The following is a 23,848-nucleotide window of genomic DNA, read 5'->3' as shown; positions in this document are numbered from 1 at the left end:
AAGAGAGTTGGAGGAAGGTAAGGATGATGTGGAAGTTGGGATAGGAGAAGAGCTAGAGGATAGACTGTGAGTAGATGGTAAGGGGGGAGGAGTGATAGTGGAAGGCTGAGAGTTTGCAGGAGAGTGTGGGGGTGAATTAGATGGTGAGGTGGGACTAAGGAAGGAGGAAGTTAGCTTGCTAATAGATTCAATGAAAAAGGAGTTGAATTGAGTAGCTAAGTCAATCAGGGACATTTGGGTCTGGGGTAGGGGTGTGTGGCTTACTGGGATTAAGGAGGGTAGAAATTCCTTTCCAAAACTTTTGAGGATTTGTTTTATTATTGTTTTGGAGTGTAAAAAAGTATTTTTGTCTATCAGAGATAATAGACTTCTTTACTTTATTTCGAAGTGTTTTGTAATCAATATGGTGTTCAGGGGTTTTGTTTTTCTGATATAGTCCCCAGGCTTTATCTCTGAGGCATGGTTGATAGTGTGTTTTGGTAAGCCAGGGGGCAGAATTATTTCTTATTCTCTTTGTCTGCAGGGGGGCTTGGGAGTCTAGTATTTCTAAGAATGTTGAGTTAAAGTAAGCAACTGCATCATCTAAGGCTAATGTCCGTAGATTGTTCCAGTTTACTGCTTTTAGAGAATTTAAAAAGGTTGTTGAGTTAAAGTTTTTGTGGTTACGGGTAGTAATGTAATTGTGGGTGTGGTGTATGATACAGGGAAGTCGGTGAGTGAAGGTGGGCATGTGATCACCTAGAGGGTCGGGAAGAGTACCACTGTCTGAGAAATTATGGGGATGTGATACTAGAATCCAATCTAGAATGCTGCCACTAGAGAGTTTTTTTGATGGGTGTGTAACAGAGTTGATAAGCTGGGAAAAATTATATAGGTTGATGTTAAGGGGGGTAGTTGGTGACTGGATGGAGGCCCAGTTAATATTTACATCTCCTAAGATTATGGTTTCATTGCTGATGTTGGAGAGCCAGGAGAGGATATCTTCAAGTGTGGAGATATTTTCTCCTGGGGGGATGTAAAGGGATACTACACATATGTTTTTATGCTTATTAACTTGTAGGAGAGTTATGAGTAATTCAGCATTGTTAAATTGTGGGATAGGTTTGTTGTAGGGAGTAATTAGTAAGGAAGATGAGTAAAGGAGGGCTACTCCACCTCCTTTCTTGTGGGACCTGTCTTTTCTAAGAATTGAGTAGTTAGCTGGAACTATTTCAGAGTCTTTTATAGAGGGTTTTAGCCATGTTTCTGAGATAGCTACGATGTCAGGTTTGTTATGCGTGAGCCAGGCATGGAGGGTTGCGACTTTGTTGACTATGCTTTGGGAGTTTATAGCAGTAAGTAATGTAGGTTTGTGTGTGGAGGTGGGGGTAGAGGGGCCTGGGTTGGGATGGATATCACCTGATAAAAGACTGGTAATCAGATGAAAGATAGGGTTGGAAAGGTAATGTACTAGTTTATCGAGGATTGTGTTTTATTGTGGTTGAAAAGGGTTCTTGGTTGCTATGGGAATGAGGTTTTCTGAGTGGTGAGCAGTTTGTATGAGAAGAATAGGAGATGTTTTATAGGGTAAAGATGGGGAGAAATAGAAGAGTGTGAATGTGTTAAAGGGGAACTAAGATGGTTAGTTATGTGATAGAATTGTGTGTGGTGGGGGGTACAGGGTTGGGTGAGGTAGTGAAAATATGAAAGTTTAAGAAGTAGTAATAGTAAAATAGAGATGGATGAAGGTTTCAAGAGCATGTTGATTTTGGTTGTTTTGTTGTATAGTATTGTAATGGTTCTGAATATATTTATAGGAGTATTATGCAAGGTTAGTATGGTAAAATTGTGAAAATAGTGGAGTATGGAGTATGTGGGGTGGAGGGGTGTGGTAGTTGGAGAAGGTGTAGTGGAGCAAAGAGGTTCAAGTAGTAGAGTGAGAGTTTAAAGTTGTGGGTGAAACAATGAGGGAAAGAAGAGGGTGTGGAAAAAGAATGTAATAGGATGGAGTAGGGTGTGTCTAGGTTGTAGGCGGTTGATTGGTGTAGAGTGGAAGAGGGTGTGGTTACCAGAGGGATATAGGTAGAGGTGCTGGGGGGGTGGGATTTGGGGGCAGGGTAGGAGCGGAGTGAGCAAGAAACAGAAGAAGATGAGAGCCAATCAGTGGAGCAAGGATTACAGAAGAGTAAGGTGAAGCAGGGTAAGTAGGGCTTCTGGATGTAGTATGTATATATGTATATAGTAGGTAGAGAAGGGTAGTAAGGTATAGGAGAGAGAGAGAGAGAGAGAGAGAGAGAGAGAGAGAAGTGAGAATAAAAACTGAGAAAGCAAAGAGTGAGTAAAGCAAAAGGCAAATAAGAGAGGGGTGGGATGCCCTCTAGTGGCCAAATGCTTGACTAGTTTGACTAACCTGGTAAACAAATGGAAAATAAAAAAGAAATAAATAAAATATACTAAGAAAATCAATATACCAAGAAAAATCCAAAACTTAAGGAAAAAAAACAGAAGGAAGTAAAATGTTTCCTTGATGCTGTCATGAAAATCCCACTCACTTATTCAGATATTATGGGCAACATATATAGAACATATATAATATAGAAGGCAAAACAACGTAACCAACGCACTAGTCATAGGTGACTCTATAGTCAGGCACACTGATGTCCCCACTCACCAGGCTACACAAGGAGAAGGTTACTGTCAAGCTGCCTGTCGGGTGCCAGGATCTGCCAAATAACCCACGCACTCAGGTCTCTCCACAACAAGTACAAATATAACTACCATTGTCCATGCTGGTGGGAATGACCTGAGACATACCTCCCCGGCCTACATGGAGAGACATGGAAGAGCTCTCCGATCTTGTAGCCCAGGCAGATATGACCCTAGCCTTAAGTAGCATTCTGCCATCGCCCAGAATGATACCACAGTACAAGGACAAAATGATTGACTACAACAATTGGCTAAGCTTCTGGTGTCATTCTAAGGGGAGCCAGTATCCGTCTGCCTGGGATGACATGGTCGACAGACCCCGATGCTTTGCCAGAGATGGCCTGCACCTGTCACCCCTGGGATTCCGGATACTGGCTAAGGCTCTGGCCACCCCTATAGTACCTTTTTTAGACAAGGTTCAAATGACAAATTCACCACTGTAACAGAAACAGGCAAGCAAAAACTGAGGGTAATGCTACTCAATGCTATAAGTCTAAATCTCAAAATGCACTCACTCAAGGCACTCCATAAAATGGAGAGCACCGATATCTGTACAGTGACTGAGACCTGGTTCAAGGTTCTAGACAGCACCCATGCACTACCACGCTATAACTCATACCGCACTTTTCGGCCACGTAACCTGAACCGGAACACCAAAGGCAGAGGTGTGTCTATATTCATTAAGGATATCCACACCTCCAGGCTAGTTGCTCAGCATAATGCACCCGAGGTTATCAAAGTGCAACTAACTGGGCAAAACTGCAATCCAAATTGTAGCTTGCTACAGATTCCCCAGGATTCCCACTCCTTTCTTGATATACTGGAAAATATTAGGGTTCAACCAAACACCCTAATAATGGGCGATTTCAACTACTCCACCATTAATTGGGAAAACTACTCGTGTACCAACTCCTTCACGCAACACTTTCTGGAATTCATTAATTCCAGTGCCCTGGATCAACTTATCCACACCCCCACCAAGGGCAACAGTATCCTAGACCTAGTCATTACCAACATGAGTGACCGGTGTTCCACACCTGAAGTCAACTCCTCGTTGGTCAGTAACCATAAGCTAATCACCCTAGATATCCACATCCCGCCCCCACCCCCCATTAAGGAAACCACAGTAAAAAAAATTCTCCAAAGCCAACTTCATGCTCAAGACAGAAGTGGCGAACTTCATGACACCCATGCAGATGGACAATACAGTTACGACTGCTGAATCCTACACAAATGCACTCTATAAGCACTTACACGAGTGCATGGATCGTACTATCCCAAACAACCAAGAAGCTATCCTCCAAAAAAAGGAAGCCAATCTGGTGGTACCATGCCATAAACAAACTGTACAACAGAAGTAAGAAACTGTTGCAAGAGAGAGTAAAATCCCACGAGTGGTGGAGCTCCCTGGTCAGCCTCAGTAAGAAGCTGATGTCCCTTATAAGTGCCTCCAAAGCTAGCTATGAAAAAAAAAATTGCCACCGATTCTAAGGACAACCACAAAGCATTCTATAGCTATGTCAAGAATCACAATGGCAACACCCAGATCTGCTCTGAGTTACAGCACAACGGCACGAAAATTACAGAACCAACTGATATTGCCAACATCCTGGCAGACAGGTTCAGTGCTAACTTTACCCCCCTCTCACCTCCTAAAGGGCCGATATCTATACAGGAAGAATGCAGACTCCCTGTAATCACAACTATACAGGTAAAAGCTGCACACTCTAAAGCCAAAAACACAGCATCCACGGGACTGGACAACATCCCAGGCTGTGTTTTACACGAACTTCAGAACGAACTGGCTCCCCACCTAAGCACCATGTTCAACCATAGACTCACATCAGGCTTTGTGCCCACTGAATAGCGCACAGCAACAGTTATCCCACTCCACAAAGGGAGAGCCACCACTGATCCCAGAAACTATCGCCCTATTAACCCGATCTGCAAGGCCATGGCACATATCATGGAACTCAAAGACATTGGCAACTCCAAACTCTGGACCCCACCCAGTTCAGGTTTGTGAAAGGCAGATCATGCCTCCTGAACCTAATCTACTTCTTTGAGGCAGTCACCAAAGCCGTAGAAGAGGGTAAGGTGTTTCACACAGCCTATTTTGACCTCACCAAGGCTTTCAACACCACCCCCCCATTCTGGAATTATAGCTAAACTAGGTATAAATCCCTATATGTCACAAGATGGGTTGCCAACTGGCTCACTGACTGAACCCACACTAAAAGTTGCAGACTCCAAATCTGACTTCAAACCAATAACAAGTGGAGTACCACAGGGTTCAGTCCTGGGACCTCTCCTGTTTGGCATTTACTTCTCTGAAGTACAGGCTAACACAGAAGGCCTCTAGCTAATGAAGTTCGTAGATGACTGCAAACTAGGAGCCATAGTAGAGTCCCCAAATGATGTAGACATCCTACAGAAGGGCCTCACTGAGACAGATGCCTGGTGTCAGAGTCATGACCTCAAACTCGGACCCATTAGAGTAAAACACCCTTTTTGGAATGTACGTAGACATCTGCAGCAGCTGGAAAGGCCACAGAAGTATCTCACAAAGAGGATTACTGGCCTCAGATGCCCTGCACTGACCATCTCAAAAAACTCAAGCTTTACTCCATAGCATATCACCTACTCAGAGGTGATTTCTGCCGAACATATAAAGCCGTCTCAAACCCAGAGCTGTTGGACATGCTGCACCTAAAACCATCCCAATCCTTCCAAGCTACATGCTCTAGGGACCTAAACCTTGTCACAATAAACAGGACAAGCTGGAGGGATAGATTCCTGTCCCAGAGACTTCCCACACTCTGGAACAAGCTAACCATCTATATCAAGCAAAGTTCCTAATTAGCACCCTTAAAGAAAAATCTTTTGAGTGGATGGGAAATAGGAAATGTACCCAGGGGATCACTTCTGTGGCTCTGCTCCAAGAGTGGTACATGAAAATAACTCTTGGGTGACATAAGCCAGGGAACCTTGTTGGCTAGGCTTACTTGGGCCGATAGGTTTATAGGTAAGTACTAGGCTATTAGACTAAATACAATATTACATAGTACTGAAATGTGCTGACATAAGGGTGACAGTTCATTATTTACTCAAAGCAAATGTCAGAAAAGTTCCAATTGTGGATAAAGAGGAGGAGAGGAAGAAAAGAGAGATGAAAAGTATTTGTCGGAATTCATTGGGGTAGATATGGGAGGCAGGAGAAAAAAAAATGAGTAAAAGCAACATTACAAGTACGAGAATCAAAACCAAGGAAAAGAAGAAATAACATGGACAAGATTTACAGCTGCAGACTGTCAAGTGGATTGGTAGGTGTTATAAAACTGGGTTTGGAGAAAAGTTTGGTGACTTTGAACAAACAGATTTGTCCACGTTACCAGTGTCATTTTGTGTGTGTGGTATATCAAAGAACTATAAAGCAAATCTGCACTGATACTCGCTTGCTGCCCTGCTGAGGGGGACACTTGTGCAAGTGCAGTGGACTGGCTCCAGTAGGAAGGGATGGATGGCAGCATACCTCTCAACATCATAGAGCAAGAAATCTGGACAAGGCCATAAATAGGGGACAAAGGCCCCAAAATTGGGACAATTTATAAATATTGTATTTACAAACTTAGAAAGTTGGTTTTGCATTAGAGTGAATTTTAAGGATATAAAGTCTGAAAATCAAACTCACGTCAATTTTTGGACTTCAGTGTTCAATGATTTGCCAGTGATCTGCCAGAAAACTGCAATTTTATGAAAAAGACAAAATCTGGACTTTCTGCAAAGATCTGTACTGTTGAGAGATATGGATAGTAACCCTGAACCAACACCCATCAATCATTTTCATTTGTTTGCCAAAGGCATTACAGCAGTGTTTTGCAGAGGTGGAAAAAGCCTTAAATTTGTCTGGCATGTTGTGTGGGTAGCGGTGTTTGTGTAAGGGGAGGTGTGCCTTTTGTAAGTGTGGTGGGAATGTTATGCATTATGAAATGGAGAGATTGAGTAAAATTGTGCTCAGTGAAGTCCCTAGCAATTTCATCATTGCTTGACTCAGACAAACATTCCCCTGTGTGTCAGTACTATGTTTGAGTGCATTGTTTTGGAGTGTGGTATCACTGCTACAGCTGCGGCTATTCTTTCAATACAAAGTATCTGCTTTGAAAGTTTTCTCCAGGAGTCTGTTGCCGAGAGAATGAGACATGCTACAAGTATACAATTAACTACATAAAGCAATAGTAAAAAAAAAGTAGTAGGTCACATCAGAGGCTTGGGAGGTCCTTGTTAAACGGAGAACTGTTGTAAAATGTATTAAATACCATAAGTTCAGGTTATACTACAAGAGAATAACTATGTAAAGATAACCATGTCAGCAGCCAAAATGCATTACAAGTTGAATATTTTACTGTGCACATTTTAAAAAATGGATAGACTGGCCTAAACTGGACTGATGCGTTTGCTTTTTTTTATTCCTGGGAAATGCTATTCAGAAGTGGAGAGACATACAAAGGAAAAGATTTAGTGGCACATCAGGCTGTGATTTTTTTGATGTCTATTGTCATGCAAAGACTGACAAAATAGTTGAATCTGGCAAAGCTGGAAATGTGAAACTGTAGCCCACTGAAGGAGGGGAGATGGGAAGAGTAACCTGGCCAGGAACTGAAATTTGCAAAACTGTTCCTTGTGAAGTCTTTCTTTTATTTCAGTAATTTGTTGACTCTTTTGCAAGTTTCTTTCAGAGAATGTGTAGTACATCAGTAGGAACAACATTTGTAAAACTCTGCGCATACCAGTCAATGACACGAGCTGCAGACTCTCAAACTTGGCAGCTTTTTTCAGGTGTTCCATTCTAAGTGAAGGGAAGTCTAGTCTGACAACAAATGGCAGGGCTATTTGTTCTCACAGTCTGTGCATTATGGGACAGATTTAGCTTTACAAAGGAATCACGATGCCTACCCCCCATGAGGGCAGACAAGAGTAAAAACAAAATAAAATTAGGAAGGAGTACTTAATTTTGCTGCAGGCAGCTTTAGGAGGTGGTGTCAATCATGGCAAGATAAAAAAAATATGTTTTCTTCATTTGCCCGTAGTGGTCCTTTAATGACCATTAACTCATTCCCTCCAGTAGAGCTCTTTTGGGTGTGTACCTTTAACTCAGTGGGTGTGGCTTCGGCTTTAAAAAAATGAAGTTACCACCTTACAGTTCTAAAATACTGACAGAGGTCATATATCAGTACAATTCTGTTTGCCATCGTACCATTTCAAGATAAAATATTCTGATACCTTGTATAGGAGCATGTTTTTTTGGAATTATTAATGCAACTATCAACAGGCAATATTTGACACCTAGAGGCGCAGTAGGAGGTAACTGCATAAACACCTGCAGATGTCACTCTGCTGTAATGAGTTAAAACCCTGAAACCAAACTACAAAATATTTATATTGTAGAGTCAAGAACCAACACAGCCAAGTATGGAGCTAGTCACTGCTGCCCACTCACCCCAAAAGAAATAGCCAACATCCCAGCTAGTCGTGCACAAATTAATTTCACCCAGTTATTGCTGCTCCACAAATTTCAGTCCCAGCCACCTGCTATTACTATGATGGAATAAGTCTTCTTGGCCCTCAAAAGCAGAAAACTATTTCACCCATGGGGCCCAATATAGCAAGCTGAACTACTTGTTAACCTCTGATCAAGGCCATCCCATTGATTAAATTCCCAAGCATGGAAATTTGTTTCAAAGCAGCTTACTAGGTTCAGGAGCCAAGACCTGTCCTCCTCAAAACCGGGTTGATTGAGATCTAGCTCAATTACTTGACCTGTGTCCATACAAGATTTCCAATAAACTTTCCATGGCTTTACATAGGCATACGAGAATGAGATGTCTGCATAGTCTTGTAGAGGGGCCACTCTGGTGCAGCGGAATCACAGCGGTCAAACTTCCAAGTGCGTCAAGAACAAAGCCTGTAGATAGAAGTTGAACAGCATGGTATGTTGCCCAGTCTCATGGAAATGCTACTTGCATCTTGATACCAATACTTGTTCCAAGGTGATTTCAAGGGAACTACTCTCTTGGGAATAGTGGGAACATCTTGGGAATAGTGGGAACAACCAGGTGGGCAGCACTAAATCCATCTGCTAACACATTAGCTACATCCTTGAGACTAAAATGGGTGATGTTATGGATGAGCTCAGCACATCCGGACATTCTTTTGACAAATTCGTAGTTTTGTTTTTTAATCTGTTGCTATCATAACTTCATAGTGTACAATCTGTAGTAGTGCTCAAATACTTTGCAGGCAGGTTTAAGTCTAGTCAGGGAAGATTTCTTGCAACTATTGTTTTCCCTCTCTTGCCAGTTTAATATGGCAGTTTCAGAGAGATTTAGTGGTCAAAGTCAGAGGTGAATGCGGCAGCCCTTCACATAGTTTACTTGCAAGGGATTGTTTCGAATGTGAGGTCATCTACACACTGAAGAAGGTTCGTCTTGGAGAAGTCCCTAAAGATGGTCTTATTTGGTGATGGGATGGGTTGGGTAGCCCCCCCCAAGAATTGGTGTGCATCCCAATTTAAACCAGCAATGAGATGTGGGGTGAGTTGAAAGTGGGGACTAGGCTAGTAAGAACCAGGATCATAGATATTAGACCTTCTGATGGAGGTGCAATATAGAAGAGATATCTGGGACATGCTCTCCAAGTGCAAGGAGTTGGCAGGCTAAAAATTCCCTACAGAGTACTCAGGAATACTGGGTGAGCAAATGAGTAAGGGATTTTATACTGGGGTGCAGGATCTGAATTGCCCATAGTACAGCATTAAGTTTAGTTCTGTGTCTGCTTGAAAAATCAATTAATAGAAACTGTATAAAACCAACTATGCTTGCAGTGAATACTATTAGAAAAAAAAGTGGGATTTTACAAAGAGTAGGCATATCACACAGTGGAAATACATGCAAAAAAAAAAAAAAGTTAGGCTTAAAAAAAAAAAAGGGCAGGGATTGAATGATTATGTAAAGTTGTTTTGATTATGTGGTATAGGATGTGTAAGGTTTGTAAATATTAAATTCAATATGGTTCAAATTTTACATAAAATTGAAGTTTGATCATGTCACAAGTGATTATTCAATTAAGGTTTAAAAAGTGATAGCAGACCCATCTAGTAGGTAGTTTTACAAATTTGCTCCAGTGCATCTATAGCTCACTTGCACATCTAACAAAAAAACCTTGGCAACTTTTGTCCCTGTTAAGGTGTTTAGCTTTACATTTTAAGGCTTCAGTGGTATTCAGTTAACTTGTGATCTTTGGGAGACATTTACAATCTACAACTAGCAATGAACCAACAGCTGGATATAAAGGTGATATGGATTCTCCAGGTTATCTTCTCTTCATATCTAGGCATCATTCTCAGTGAAAACAAGATGCTACAAGACCAATGTCTTTCCTGACTTTACAACCAACTAACTTCCAATCTCCCACTTTTGGGGAAAGTTTGAGAAAATATTCTATCTTCAACTGGAGTAATTCCAATGTTAAGTTATTCTGTCCTTCTGGACTCACTGCATTACTGAGGCCTGATTACTTTTCACATGACTTGCATTCTTCAGTTTTATGGCAAGTTTAAATAAGTGCAAGGACAAAACTTTTGAAAACACCTCCACAACATACAATCATCTAAAATTTCAAATGTCAAATCCACCAAATTGTTCTCAGATCTGAACAGCTGCTTCAAGCAATTATCCAGACAGCCCAGTCTGTAATCTCCTAAAGATTTACAGCAACACCTCTAGCCCTTCCATGAAAGATTAGTCTCCTTGTCCACCTATTTCTTCAAAGCACAATTAGAACCTCTTGATTCAACCTTAAACTTTGAATATGGTTTATCAGCTAGATAGACTACCCATTAAAAGCAAAATTAGCTGTAGAACTAATTCAACAAAAACAAATCAGAATCGCAGCTGGTACTTATTTCCAGGGGGGGGGGGGCAACGGCAAAAAGGCAGAGCGAGCACAAGGAAGTGAGCAATACAAATGAAAGCAAAGCAAGACAATAGTGGACTATCAAACCAGATACATTTGAATGAAAGTTTCATCTACATGTACACTGTTGGAGTAAGGGTGGTATTACAGAATTAAAATTTTGTAACAGACCAAGGCTTCATAATAGTATCATGAAGAAAGCAGCACATCAATCCATAAAAGTCAAACCTACCCATGTTTAAAAGCATCAGACAGATTTCACTAGAAGAGGTCCGATATTAGCCAACTAATCCCACAGGCACATAAGCAGTTTAACAACAATTTAAGGGGGAAGGGTTAATTCTACATCTGTTTTGGCTGTTCACGTTAGGGGTCACCACAGCAGATCTGTATCCATTTCTTCTGTCCTCTGCATTAATTCTACACGACCTCCCAGAATCTGGAACCCCTACTCTTCATAGCCAACTACCACTCAAGCATCTCTTCAAATACCTTGCAGAGAAAATGGCAAACCTTAAAAATCTCAGGTACAGTCGTGTCCCGGACAACACCCTTTCTACATACCAATCCGCTACTGTCCAAGGCAATTCTAAGCCTATGCGCGCAAATCACCGAACTTGCTCCTTCTCTGGGGAGATCAAATTCCTTAACAGTCTTCTCACTTGTTTGCCCCCCATCTTTTGATTCCAGTACCCCGCCCCCAAGAGCTATCAGAGGAAGACATGGGAATTCTAGTTCTGACATATTTAACTTCTAATCCCGAGCCACTTTGCAATATATGGCCTAAAAACTATTTCAGCTCAGGATCATACCAACTGCATAACTGTCTCCCTAGACTTGCTTTAATCTTACCCCCCCACCAAAAACAAACTGCACTTACAGTGCGAATGATCTGTCCCATACTACCTCTTATTCAAGACAGCCTGCCTCAAATATCACACCAAGGCCAAGAAAGCAGTGCACACCAGCACCTCTCTTCAGTGCCACTCTGCTCTCCACTTGGAGCTCTCTGCCATCCAGTTCTAGCACTCCCTCTTGTGCCAGTAGGTCTAGCACTCCCTCCTGTGCCAGTAGGTCAGCCTCCATACGCCTGCATCATGCATCCCCTTAGCTACCCTCCTCAACCATCCAGTTTTTCCACCGTCTCCTCTTGATATGGCTCTTGCTACTCTCGCAGGAACCTTCTAGCCATCACAATGTATTTACTATACACCAATGGATGCATCGGAGGCAAAACTGTGGATGTAAAGTCACTGTCAAAAGGGAAAAGCAAAATTTTAAAGCTCCCAGTATAAATCTGGGGGAACTCTGTTTTTCTAGGTTAAAAAAGTCTACAGCACAAGATTTGGCACTCTGTGGCTCTGCTCTACAGGGGCACAGGAAAATAATTTTCTTGGGTGGCTAGGCTTATATAGGCCCTAGGGCCAATAGCCCAGTACCTACCTATGAAGACCTAAACAGTGTTCAGTTATCAAAACTGAAGACAGCAAGTGGTATTTTAGGTATACATTTCTTCAATTTGGTAATCTTCATTCTGCAGAACTACTGCAGGTGTCAATGTTGAAATGCCAAGAAAAAACTTCAATAGTAAACTAGCAATACTTACCCCTTCACGCGTTACATTAGAACAAACATACCTTCACAACTGGCCAGTTAAATCTTCAAAAATGTTTTACTCCCAAGAATGACAAATGTGTGCATTTTATTTTTTCAACCAAGTCTTTATTTTTTATATACAAAACCACAAGTTAGAATTAGCCTAGCTTGGTTGCTAGTTCTTTAGCTTTAGCCTTCTCAAGTTTGGCGATACGTGCAGTGGATTTTGGACCAAGAATATTACCACCCCAGTGCCGGCGTATCTGCAAAGGAAGAGAGGAAAAAGGGGGATAAAAATTAAAATCCGAACAGCAGCAAATTCCTTAACCAGTGTTCACATGTAGAACTCTCATGTTTTCAAATTAGAACCCTGCACATGACAGCCGTTTCAGCATATTTAAAACCCCATTTCACCCTGTCCTCTGGTGGCCTGGGGTAAGCACCCAGGTGGCCGACATTCCCCTTCAACACAACATATACTTGTCAATCTAAATGACTGAAGCGAGACCAGAACAAAATGACAAAAAATTACAACAGGCACAAACTTACTCTGGCACAACTCTGTATGCAGCTACCAAATAACACTCCTTGAATAAAGATTAGTTCAGTCGCATGTGCACACATCTTGTCACTGCCTTGCCAGACTACTAAAATGACACAAAGCCACATACTTTTGACTAACGAGCATTACCCTCCAAACACCCCCCCTTACAGAAGTGAAGAGACAAGCACATAAGGCCTGCAGCTTTTCCCAGTGTGTCAAGTCTTTGGTGGAGACTGCTACACTCCAAAAGCAGTCACCAATTCCTCTAAAATGAGGATCTTAAACTCTGTACTTGGGTAACACTTCTATCACATTAGCAATTACAATGATGTACAACAGAAAACAGATGGCATCTATGGTCAAAGACAAGGGTCTGCCTCACTGCAAAACCAGACACTCTTGCACGCTTCCACACAATGCTCAACGGCTGCCACTTCAGACAACAGAGCCTTTAATAACTTCAGCAACAACCCATGTTTGGGAAAATGCCGAGCACCTCACATCCACTTGGGGAATTTTGGTAGCAAATTGAAATTCAGTTTCAATACGTACCTCATCGTATCTGTCATTATAGTTAGTCCGGACAGCCTCTACCAGTTTTGCAAGTGATCCTTTGTCCTCACTGTGGAAAGAAAAATAAAAGATAAACTCTGCAAATAGTGGGAAAAAAACCCCCCTGACAAATCAGTTATACAAAAAACATTTCACGTCTGATCTTCAGTCAGTGGCAGAGGCCAGAAGAAAGGCAATCTCATTGAATTATGGTCTTTCTTAAATAGGGACCATGCAAAACTGCAACCTGCAATTTCCCAGACAAGCTGAAGAAACAGAAGTGTAATTTAACCACTAGCCACACTGCATTTTGACAAGTTGGGTTTAACTGTTACTGCAACCAGCCAGATTGCAAGCACTTAAGTTACCACAGCTCTTAGTTTTAAGCCACATATTTTAAGTACCCTCAGAGGACAAGCTGGATAATTAGGATTTAGGATTTAGCATACAGAAGAGTCGATATGTAACCCTTAACTGCTATCAAAAAGTTGTGCATGGACACCATTTGTGAACCTCAGGCTCAGGGTTAAAAAGCTATGAACTTCATTGTAATTTCAGGTGAAGAAATTCGATACATCATTGCCTAAAGGTTCATAAGATAAGAGCATTTCAAAGAAAATGCAGTTACTGAAGTGACCATCCACAGCAGTTAACACACCCTGCAGAGTTTTCTGTAGTACTGTTAAGCCACACACTGTCCATATCAGCCTATGTTCACTTGCCTGCCCCATGAAATATCCAAATGCTTCCTTCAGTGCCACCACAAACAGAGGCACCTTCATTTTTTGTTCAGATGTCTGCATCCTACTTCATTTGCTCTGTTGCAGTCACGAGAGAAACTTGTGGCAACGTACCTTGCTCTAGCTTTGTGCACTCCAATCTTAGTGACTTCATGTAAACTGAGGCTATCCCCCAAACTTCCCAACTGTAGTTGAATTCTCCTAGGCTTGACTAAGAAATCCAATCTTTAGTGAAGCACAACTCCATCCCTTGCCTCTTACATGCAGGCCTTCTTTTCACAGTCCAAAGTATTGATAGAAAAGTACTTACGGATTCACATGAGTGAAAGCAACACTGGTACAAGTTTTCCTGTGCACCAAACGACCCATTCTGGCTTTCCCTTTAATAATACAGTACGGTACTCCCATTTTGCGGCACAGGGCAGGCAGGAAAACTACAAGCTGCAAGAGAAAGCATACATAGGCATGACCCAAAAACTACAGTTTTTATACAAAAGATTTCTTTTACCAAAGTAAATCACATCACAATTAAGGGCATTTTGGCTTTTGCTCAGGGTTAAAAAGCTCAGGATTCTGATCCACATAATTTTTCAGGTGAAGAAATTCACACATCATTGCAAAACAGCCAAGCATCTTATGAAATTTCTAGCCCTAGATCATGGCACGTTAGAAATTCAACAAACCAGAGAATTGACAAAACAGAACTCAACTAGAAATAAATATAGCATTCTCAGCAAATCGACAGACAGAACAGCTGCTGACCATGTGTAGTCCCATGCAACTGACCCAATGACTCAACCTTTTAAGTGGTCAAATGGATCCAAAATTATATGCATTCACAACCCCTACCAATACAAATCATTTTGCCAGGTAATGTCCAATACATTTTACACTTGAAAATGACATTCAAGTCAGTAGCAGTCTCAATACACGAGTATATGAATCTATGGAGTGCAATCATATGAAATGAATACAAAACAGACAGCAAACCAAATGATTCTAGGATCCTCCAAGAAGGCACACATACAAACTTTCATATGCTGCTGAGGAGAGTGGTCAGTCTTTTAAATAGTTCTCTCAAGTAAGACCAGCATCACACTTCTGCTTTACAAATTCTGGGGTTCCAATATGTTCTGTATGAAAGAGCTACTACTGTGCCTCTACTCCTCCTCACAGTTTATATACTTATCACCTAATAAACAAGTTCCTCTTCACTTCCAACCCCCCAGTGTATAGTGCAGGTTTCTGAATTAGTTGTCACATCCTCGTCAGTTAATCCTCTCTGCAAATACTGCTGTGTGTGTGAATATGGATGCATTACAAAGCTCGAGTCCAATGTAAGCAATACTGCTTAAAGCTAAATGTGCCACATCCACTGCCTCTGTGCTACAACCCTGGTCACTTAATGACAAAGTCCAGACAGTCACCAAATCCAAGTTATCCTAGGCCTCATAGGTCTCCAGCCATCCCATAGTTCATACCCTAAACAATTCTAGTGTTTCATGAAAAATACCAAACCAACATGCTCAGATTTCTTGCTTCCAGCCCAGTTCTACTCAGCGTTCATTATTAAAGGAAGCGAAGATTTCAGACACCCCCCTCCCCCCCAAAAAAGTTACACACTACTCTTTCCATAGGACACCCTCCCAAGCCAAACTTCAGACCCAAGTGTTCTAACCACTTGTTTCCGAAGCTTCTCAACCCCCCCACCTCTTAGCTTTATTCACTCAGCAAATTTTTTCCAGTCAACAGGACTCAAAATGACCTACATAATTCTACAAATGAGAACACAAATTTATACAGACATGACTAGAAAACAACTTTCTAGAGAGACAGCTAAAATTTGCAACAAGTGAATAAGGGTCCCCAGACTTGCAAAACACATCACATCTCCCAAACTGATGCACACAAATTGTATCAAATGGCAAAATGAATCCTTCCTAAAAAATGCAAATGCAGTAACACTGTTTCATTACAGGGGATTATGGCAAGCTCTTGAGACTGCTAGGACACTACAATGCAATGCTACCCAGATAATCAACTCAGCGTTTCACCATTCGTTTCATATACACAAGCTGACAGCTGTCTAGAAACTTTTCAAAATAACGAGTCAGCCTAGCAATAGTTGATATCACCCATAAAAGCTGCCAGACTTAGTCTACCCAACACACCCAATATGTGAATGTACATCTACACAATATGAAACTGCACACAGAATGCACTGCAATACAGCAAAACATGACTACGCAATTCACTTGTGCACCTAAACAGCATCCCACACAGCTTACCAAGGTGTTTGCAAGTGGTGTATGAAGTACATATGCACAAAAGCTTCAAATCATTGAATTTGGCTAGATACATTGAGGCGAATCACTGATAAAAAACCTAGATAAAGTTTGGTTTGATCACTGACCTAGGTACCGGAGGCATTCTCTGTGGGCGATTACCCCCTGGGTTGCACAATATACATACAATCACCAATGATCACCACAGGCAGCTGCCTTCAGGAAGCCTCACTCACTGAAGTATGACAACACTGCACACCCAACCCTTCCAACATCACAGGCATTTGACAGGGAATTAAGATCTTAAAACAATACTCCTCCCTATGTAGCCAGGTGTGGAGGAGGTGAGAAGAAAAAAAAAAAAAAAAAAAAAAACAAAAACACATTTAATGCAAGTAATAAATCCAAGCCATTGGGTCGATGTTCTGAAGTGGTACACAAGTTACAGCATTTGTTTGTGAAATCCATGCTCTGCGAACAAAGAACCTTAGAAATTGGCAGGAACTTTGTGCTCATGCCAGGGGCCTAGCCCTCACCAGAAACCTAGCACAACTAGGTATTTAGTGTGGAAAACAAACGTTATAAAATTGGAATAAAACCTGTGCCAGTAATAGCACTCTTGCCATGTAAAAAGTTTTTAACTACTAGGCTCAAGGGACAGCAAGCCAGTATCGATGACTTCTCCATCTCTGCAGGCTGGGAGAGAAGCGGTTTAAAATAATGCTCCAGTATCAATAGAAACTCTCGAAGGTCAGGATGGAAAGAAACCCTTTGCACTAGGTGGCGCACAGGCAGCTGAGCTTTTGAAGTCGTGCTCTACACAATAACTGGTAGCCAGGTCAGGGATGTGCACGTCATACCTTCAAAGGGGCTACACTATGGATGTGCCAGCAAGCCACAAGAGAGTATAGACAGAAAAGCTGCACCAGTACTAATCTCACTAGCTCATGACTTTGGAACAAAAGGAACAAAAAGACGAACCACAGCTACTGAAGAGTTTTCAGTTAAAAACTATGCAAAGTACTGGTAGGCAAAACTTAAACTCACCACGACTTATCAGTAAAAGAAGAAAGACTTTTTTTTTTTAAACAAAGGTAAGCACTTTTGCGTATCTCCTGATACGCTTCTTCAGACCATGTATACAATGAAGTAACTTTCAGAGAATATATAGTGAAGATACATTCAAATTATTAATTTAACAATAAAACAATCAACCCTTAAAAGGGAAACTCTTCAAGCAACATGACTATGCATGCTAACAGCTTCATCTGAACAAAACACTAGGTAATGCAAAACTTTTTCTATTTATAAAAAAATTTATAGTTTAAAATTTAAATAAAAGCATTAATAAAAAGTATGTAAGAAATCTCAATGCTTCAAATTAAGGCATATAAAAACTCATATAAAATATGCCTGTGAAATCTTAATGCACATTAATATACAAACTAAACAGTGCAAAATTCTACAGAATTCATAGGTTAAAGTCCCTGGATAAAAAACTTAAATATTTATGCATAATGTTCAAACTATTCTATAAACAATCTTCTTATTTACTTTTAGACTATATTGCTATTTATAAAAACAAAGTAATGATTATGTATAGAATTTATAAAACATTTTCTAATTATAGGGCCTTGTCTGCTAGAAAAATGTAATACTGTAAATCCATGCTAAAATCAGTTTAAAATCAGGTTCCATGTTATAAATATGTATAAATATATATAACAATTAGATGAATGATTAAATAAATAGAAATATATGTATAGATAAGTAAATATGGATAAATAAATATACAACTATTCATCTGCGTGTATTCAAAAAAGATCTTAATGAGACATAGGCATCAAGTCCAGGGGGATAGTGACCTTTTAACCTAAGGATCCATTTCAGTTCCTTCAACTCTAATAAATTCATATAATCACCACCTCTAGTGTTCGGTTCTACTATTTGTAATACTCTAATGACCAGGGAAAAGTTGGATATGCTTTGCTAGAGCATTAAGCTCATTTTTATTTTTGATGTCATATTGATGGTTATAAATGCGATTTTTCAACTTCCTCTTTGTCAGGCCTACATAGAACACTGAACATTGTTCACAGGTGGCCAGACATATTATGCCTGCGATATCACAGGTAGCCTGGAATCTAGGTACAAATGTATAGGAAAGATCTGGATGTATGAATTCTTGTTTTTTAGTTAGATACTTACAATAATTGCAATGGTTGCAAGGAAACGTACCAAAATTATTCCTTAAATGTACTATATCAAGTCTTCCATTGTTTGCCTCATCACATAAGTCTTTTTAAATTCTTGTTGTTTCTATAAATAAAGTGAGGGTTCTTGCCTACTAAATTCAAAGTACGGTCATCTATTAATAAAACTTTCCAGTTATTGGCAATAATTTTCTTAATATTTACACTATCATTAAGTAGTCACAAAGCTCACCCTCAGATCTATGCTTTTTTTATTTTCATTTGCATGAGGAGGAAAGAGTGTTTGTATCTAGTTGCAGTTCTGGGTGTTTCTGCTCTATCTAAAACTTGCCTTCTGATATTCTTTACCAACTCATGATCATAGCCTCTATCTAAAAATATTTTTTCCATTTTGTCAGCCTCTATTAATAGATCCATGTTGTCTTTACAAATCTTAGAGAGTCTAATAAACTGACTTAACTATCCCACTGAAAACATGACGTGGGTGCATGCTATCAATGTAAAATTGTGTTTCTCCAACATAACTTTCTATACAATGTTGAAGTCAGTGTACCATCTCTAATATCTAGAGAGACATCTAAAAAACATACAGAGTCAAAAGAAGTTACTGCTGTAAATGAGAAAATTTGTCATACTTTCAAGATAATTTTTAAATATAGAATTCTTCTGTGGAACCATCCCAAACAATTAAAATGTCATCTACAAAACGTTTATAAACTAGAACTTTGCTAAAATAAATACTTGTAAAAACATATTCCCTTTCCCAGTGATATAAGACTAGGTTTGCGTACGTATTCGCACAAGGGGTGCCCATGGCTACCCCAGATACTTGTAAGTATAGGTTGCCTTCAAATGAGAATACATTATTATTTAAGACTAAATCTAATAGATGACCTATTAAAATTTCCTGATTCCTGTCCACAGAAGGAGACTGAGTACTTCTCTTATTGCTTGTATCCCTTGATCATTAGGGATAGAAGTAAAAAGACTTTGAATGTCCATAGACACTAATAAATGTTTACCTTTTATAAGAGGTGTCTCTAATGTATCTAAAGCTGATAATAGCTGATAAGTGTCTTTAAGGATACTCGGGACCTCATTAACTAAAGGTCTAAGTGTGTCTTCTAAATATATAGAGATATTTTCTGTGACCCACTTTTCACTAGACACAATTGGACGCAAAGAGGGGGGGGGGGGTACCTTTATGAAGTTTTGGTAAACCCTTGATGATTGGAACTGGGCTATCATTAAGTAAAAACTAGGTGATAACTAACAACACATAAGTAGATCATATAAGTCATCTTTGATAGCATTAATGATTCCTGAGAGCTTTCTTTGATCAATCCTTAGATAAGTCGCATCATCATTTAACATGTCTAACATCAGGGTTTGATAATTCTCAGAATCAAACAGAGCAATACCACCGCCCTTGTCTACTGGTCTCAATACAATAGAATAATCATTAATCAGCTTATTTAAAGACAATCTAATATCTCTAGACATGTTAAAATACAAACATTTTCTTTCACCGCTAAAGAAATATTGATATAAATCTTGTTCGCACATTTTTATAAAAGATTCAACATGTGCTGGCAATGGAGGTGTATAAGAACTTTTCTTTTTGTGGAAATGCAAACCAGATACAGTCTCAGTCTTATGTCTTGAAGCGTCTGTATAAAAATATAGCTTTAGAGCAACTGCTCGCCCAAACAAGCGTAAATCAATAAGTATGTCTGATAAAACACTGCCCTGTGAAGGGACGAATGATAGTCCTTTGTTTAACAAGTCTTGATCATTTTTAGAAAGTACATACCTTGACATGTTAAAGAACAATGGTTCTAATGTTTTTGTCTCCTTCTCCGATACGACGCGTTTTCTCCTGAAAACTTTCGTTTCCTGGTCTCCCAACTGCCAAGACGTTCGCGCGTTGAAGCTCGCTTCCTTATCGGAAAGGGTAAAAAAAAACGAGAACTATCCTGGACATTCTGTTTTGGTATGGCACCTAAGTTTTTTTGGAATTCAATAGCTCTGTCCGCTTCTTGATTCGGAAGTGGAGTTGAAGTCGCTGTTGCAGAGACTACCCTTGTTGGTATCTCTGGCGGCGTGGTGAACGCTTCTTCTGTGACATCATCCTGTATCAATGGCATGGGGACTGAGCTCAAAGGACCAATAGAAACAGGGGCTGTGAGTGTTGAATCAAGAGGCGCCAAATTATGAATTTGGTTGGTAGCTGGTGAGTTAGAGTCAGTGCTCCTGGGCCATACGAAGACTCGCCCAGTAGAAAAATCTCTGAAGTCTCGCTGCAATTTCTTCAGCTTAATTTGTTGTAGTCTAGAGGCATAAGAACTTACTTGACTATAAATGTTATAAAGTTTCTTACAACAAAAATCTTCGCTGAATTTCTCCCTCAGTTCTTTGTTAAGTATATTAACTTGAGATAACAGTTCATATTCAAGAGGGGTGAAATAATCAATTAGTAATGCTTCAAGGTTAATCTCCTGCCATTTCTTCAGGAGAATGGGGTGAGAATCACCATATGAAGGCATGCATAATATACGCATGCCTCGTGGAACTAACTTAAAATGCAAACACGCTTCCATATGTTTGCGTTGCCACATAAATCGCTGAAGTTTGTATAAGTCATTTTCAAGCATTTTCGTTTTTGTATTAAAAACTTCTAAGTTATCTATAGTGGCATTAGCAGTATCAAAAGTGGAAACATTTAAGTCCAGAGCCAATAAAGGATTAGTTTTACAAACTGTAATAGCAGTCCATTGTTGTTCATTCAGCAGGTTCCTCGGTTCTGGGTTGTAATCCAGTTCCACATTCAGGTTTGCCATGTCGTGTGTAGATGCAGTTCCAAAAAAGTTGGAGAAGGAACAAAAAGACGAACCACAGCTACTGAAGAGTTTTCAGTTAAAAACTATGCAAAGTACTGGTAGGCAAAACTTAAACTCACCACGACTATTATCAGTAAAAGAAAGAAAGACTTTATTTTAACAAAGGTAAGCGCTTTCGCCTATCTCCCGATACGCTTCTTCAGACCATGTATACAATGAATGAACTTTCAGAGAATATATAGTGAAGATAAATTATTAATTTAACAATAAAACAATCAACCCTTAAAAGGGAAACGCTTCAAGCAACATGACTATGCATGCTAAGAGCTTCATCTGAGCAAAACACTAGGTAATGCAGAACTTTTTCTATTTATAAAAAATTTTATAATTTAAAATTTAAATAAAAACATTAATAAAAAGTATGTAAGAGTATACTAGGTATTTAGTGTGGAAAACAAACGTTATAAAATTGGAATAAAACCTGTGCCAGTAATAGCACTCTTGCCATGTAAAAAGTTTTTAACTACTAGGCTCAAGGGACAGCAAGCCAGTATCGATGACTTCTCCATCTCTGCAGGCTGGGAGAGAAGCGGTTTAAAATAATGCTCCAGTATCAATAGAAACTCTCGAAGGTCAGGATGGAAAGAAACCCTTTGCACTAGGTGGCGCACAGGCAGCTTGAGCTTTTGAAGTCGTGCTCTACACAATAACTGGTAGCCAGGTCAGGGATGTGCACGTCATACCTTCAAAGGGGCTACACTATGGATGTGCCAGCAAGCCACAAGTGAGTATAGACAGTAAAGGGAAAATGCTGCACCAGTACTAATCTCACTAGCTCATGACTTTAGAAGCAGACTCATACATCCCATACTCTGCAAAGTTGCCCAAACAGCCTAGAGGGCAACACAGCACTACAAGTTCAGGGGTATAAGGGAACTCTACAACTCCACTGATGATCATAAGATCCTAAAAACCCATCATGTCAAAGTTAATGCAAATCAATCACACAATATTCATCGGTTCGCAATATTGCCAGGTTATAGAACAATTGGTGCCACATCTTAGGCAGAACAAGGCTTACCTCAATAGGATCAACATCATGAGCAATAGCAACCAGCTGGGCTTTCTTGCTTTCAACCAAATTAGTCACAGTGTTAACACCTGCAAATAAATTATAGTACATCTTAAACCAGAGCATGAGCAGAACTGCAATCTTGTTTTTAAAAGCAAGTTATGGTTTCTGTACAGCCTACTTTCCAAATCATTAGTCTTGTCTGCCTAAATCCTTCCCCTATCCACATTCAGGGAAAGTGACCAGTCAATCTCACAATCTCATTACAAGTACATGAGACTTTCAGCCCTCCCGTTTCCTGCACTACAACACTGTACTCTGCAATATTTTGGAGTCTGCCCACAAAAGATGCTCCTCTGCCCTCAAAGTGGTTAACAACCCACTTCCTCAACCAGAAATTCACCACAAAGGCCAATTTAATTTTACATTCTGGAATACATCACTGACCAATGCAAGCCTACACCAAGTATTCTGCACATATGCAAACTATTCAATAACTATTTTTCTGCATTTAAACAAGGAAACAATTCGGTAGGACAGTAACTACTGCCAAACCAAATATTTTGACTTCCGTGGTCTGCTTCTGTATTTTACAGCATTTAATAGTGCAGAACAGAAGCAAAAAGCTTGACATGCCCTAATCTTTTTCAGGTGTAAAATAGTACAGAATTAATGCTTAGGTAAACTAAAATACAATATCACTATGGTTGTGGAGTCTGCTCTATGCAGGAGACAAAAGTTACCAGTGGTCTCCCACAGAGCTCAGTCCTGGGATACCCGTGGTATATACTGCCTGGCATAACGTACTGTGGTTAAGCAAGCTTGCCAGCAAGCACAAATAGGAGCAGCTGTCAAATCTCAATTTTTGACATTCTCCAGGAAAGGTGGGGGGAAGTTATGCATGTGTTATCCTATGTCACTATTCATCACTCTTGGATCTGAGCTGGCAACTTCAGTTTCTAGGCTCGAGCTCCTCCCTTACTAACCTCTAACCCCTCAGAGAGTTTGCCCCAAGCTAGAAAGCATCCAAGAAGACTGCCAAACAGATCACCAACATAGGTAGGTACTAGGCTATCGGCCCTAGGGACTATACAAGCCTAGCTGTAACAATTCCCTGGCTATTGCTTCTCACAAAGTTTCCTAGACCCCTGTCTAGCAGGGCTACTGATGTGATCCCCTGGGTGAATTTCCTCCCATCCAATAGTCAAGGTTCCTCTTGAAGAGGGCCATTGAGGTGCTCTGCCCATGCATGGGCAACTTATTCCAGAGTATGGGGAGTGTCTGGGTCAGGAACCCACCTCTCCAGCATGTTCAATTCATCGTGATAAGGTTAAGATACCAAGAGCGTGT

General features: G+C 40.2%; 1 protein-coding gene and 2 non-coding genes across 3 annotated transcripts in view; all 3 read right to left on the bottom strand.

Annotated features, from left to right (window-relative positions):
* Nucleotides 1–12,356: 12,356 nt before the first annotated feature.
* Nucleotides 12,357–23,848, bottom strand: part of RPL7A (ribosomal protein L7a) — a 31,513-nt gene continuing 20,021 nt past the window's right edge. The window contains exons 5-8 of the mRNA XM_044058405.1: nt 22,508–22,587; nt 14,399–14,529; nt 13,349–13,418; nt 12,357–12,515 (exon numbers count right to left, since the gene is read on the bottom strand). Coding sequence (XP_043914340.1) covers nt 12,411–12,515; nt 13,349–13,418; nt 14,399–14,529; nt 22,508–22,587 — 386 coding nt within the window. The 3' untranslated portion in view covers nt 12,357–12,410. The remainder of the gene's footprint in view (nt 12,516–13,348; nt 13,419–14,398; nt 14,530–22,507; nt 22,588–23,848) is intronic.
* Nucleotides 13,864–13,933, bottom strand: LOC122791100. Its single transcript, XR_006363075.1, has one exon. It is a non-coding gene; the product is annotated as a small nucleolar RNA SNORD36 (small nucleolar RNA).
* Nucleotides 14,634–14,708, bottom strand: LOC122791099. The gene has a single exon (XR_006363074.1). It is a non-coding gene; the product is annotated as a small nucleolar RNA SNORD36 (small nucleolar RNA).

This window comes from Protopterus annectens, chromosome 16.part0 (genome assembly GCF_019279795.1).
Source record: "Protopterus annectens isolate FY-2018-M chromosome 16.part0, PAN1.0, whole genome shotgun sequence".
NCBI lineage: Eukaryota > Metazoa > Chordata > Ceratodontiformes > Protopteridae > Protopterus > Protopterus annectens.
Note: the sequence above shows the minus strand (reverse complement) of the source record. Positions and strands in the feature narration are given on the sequence as shown.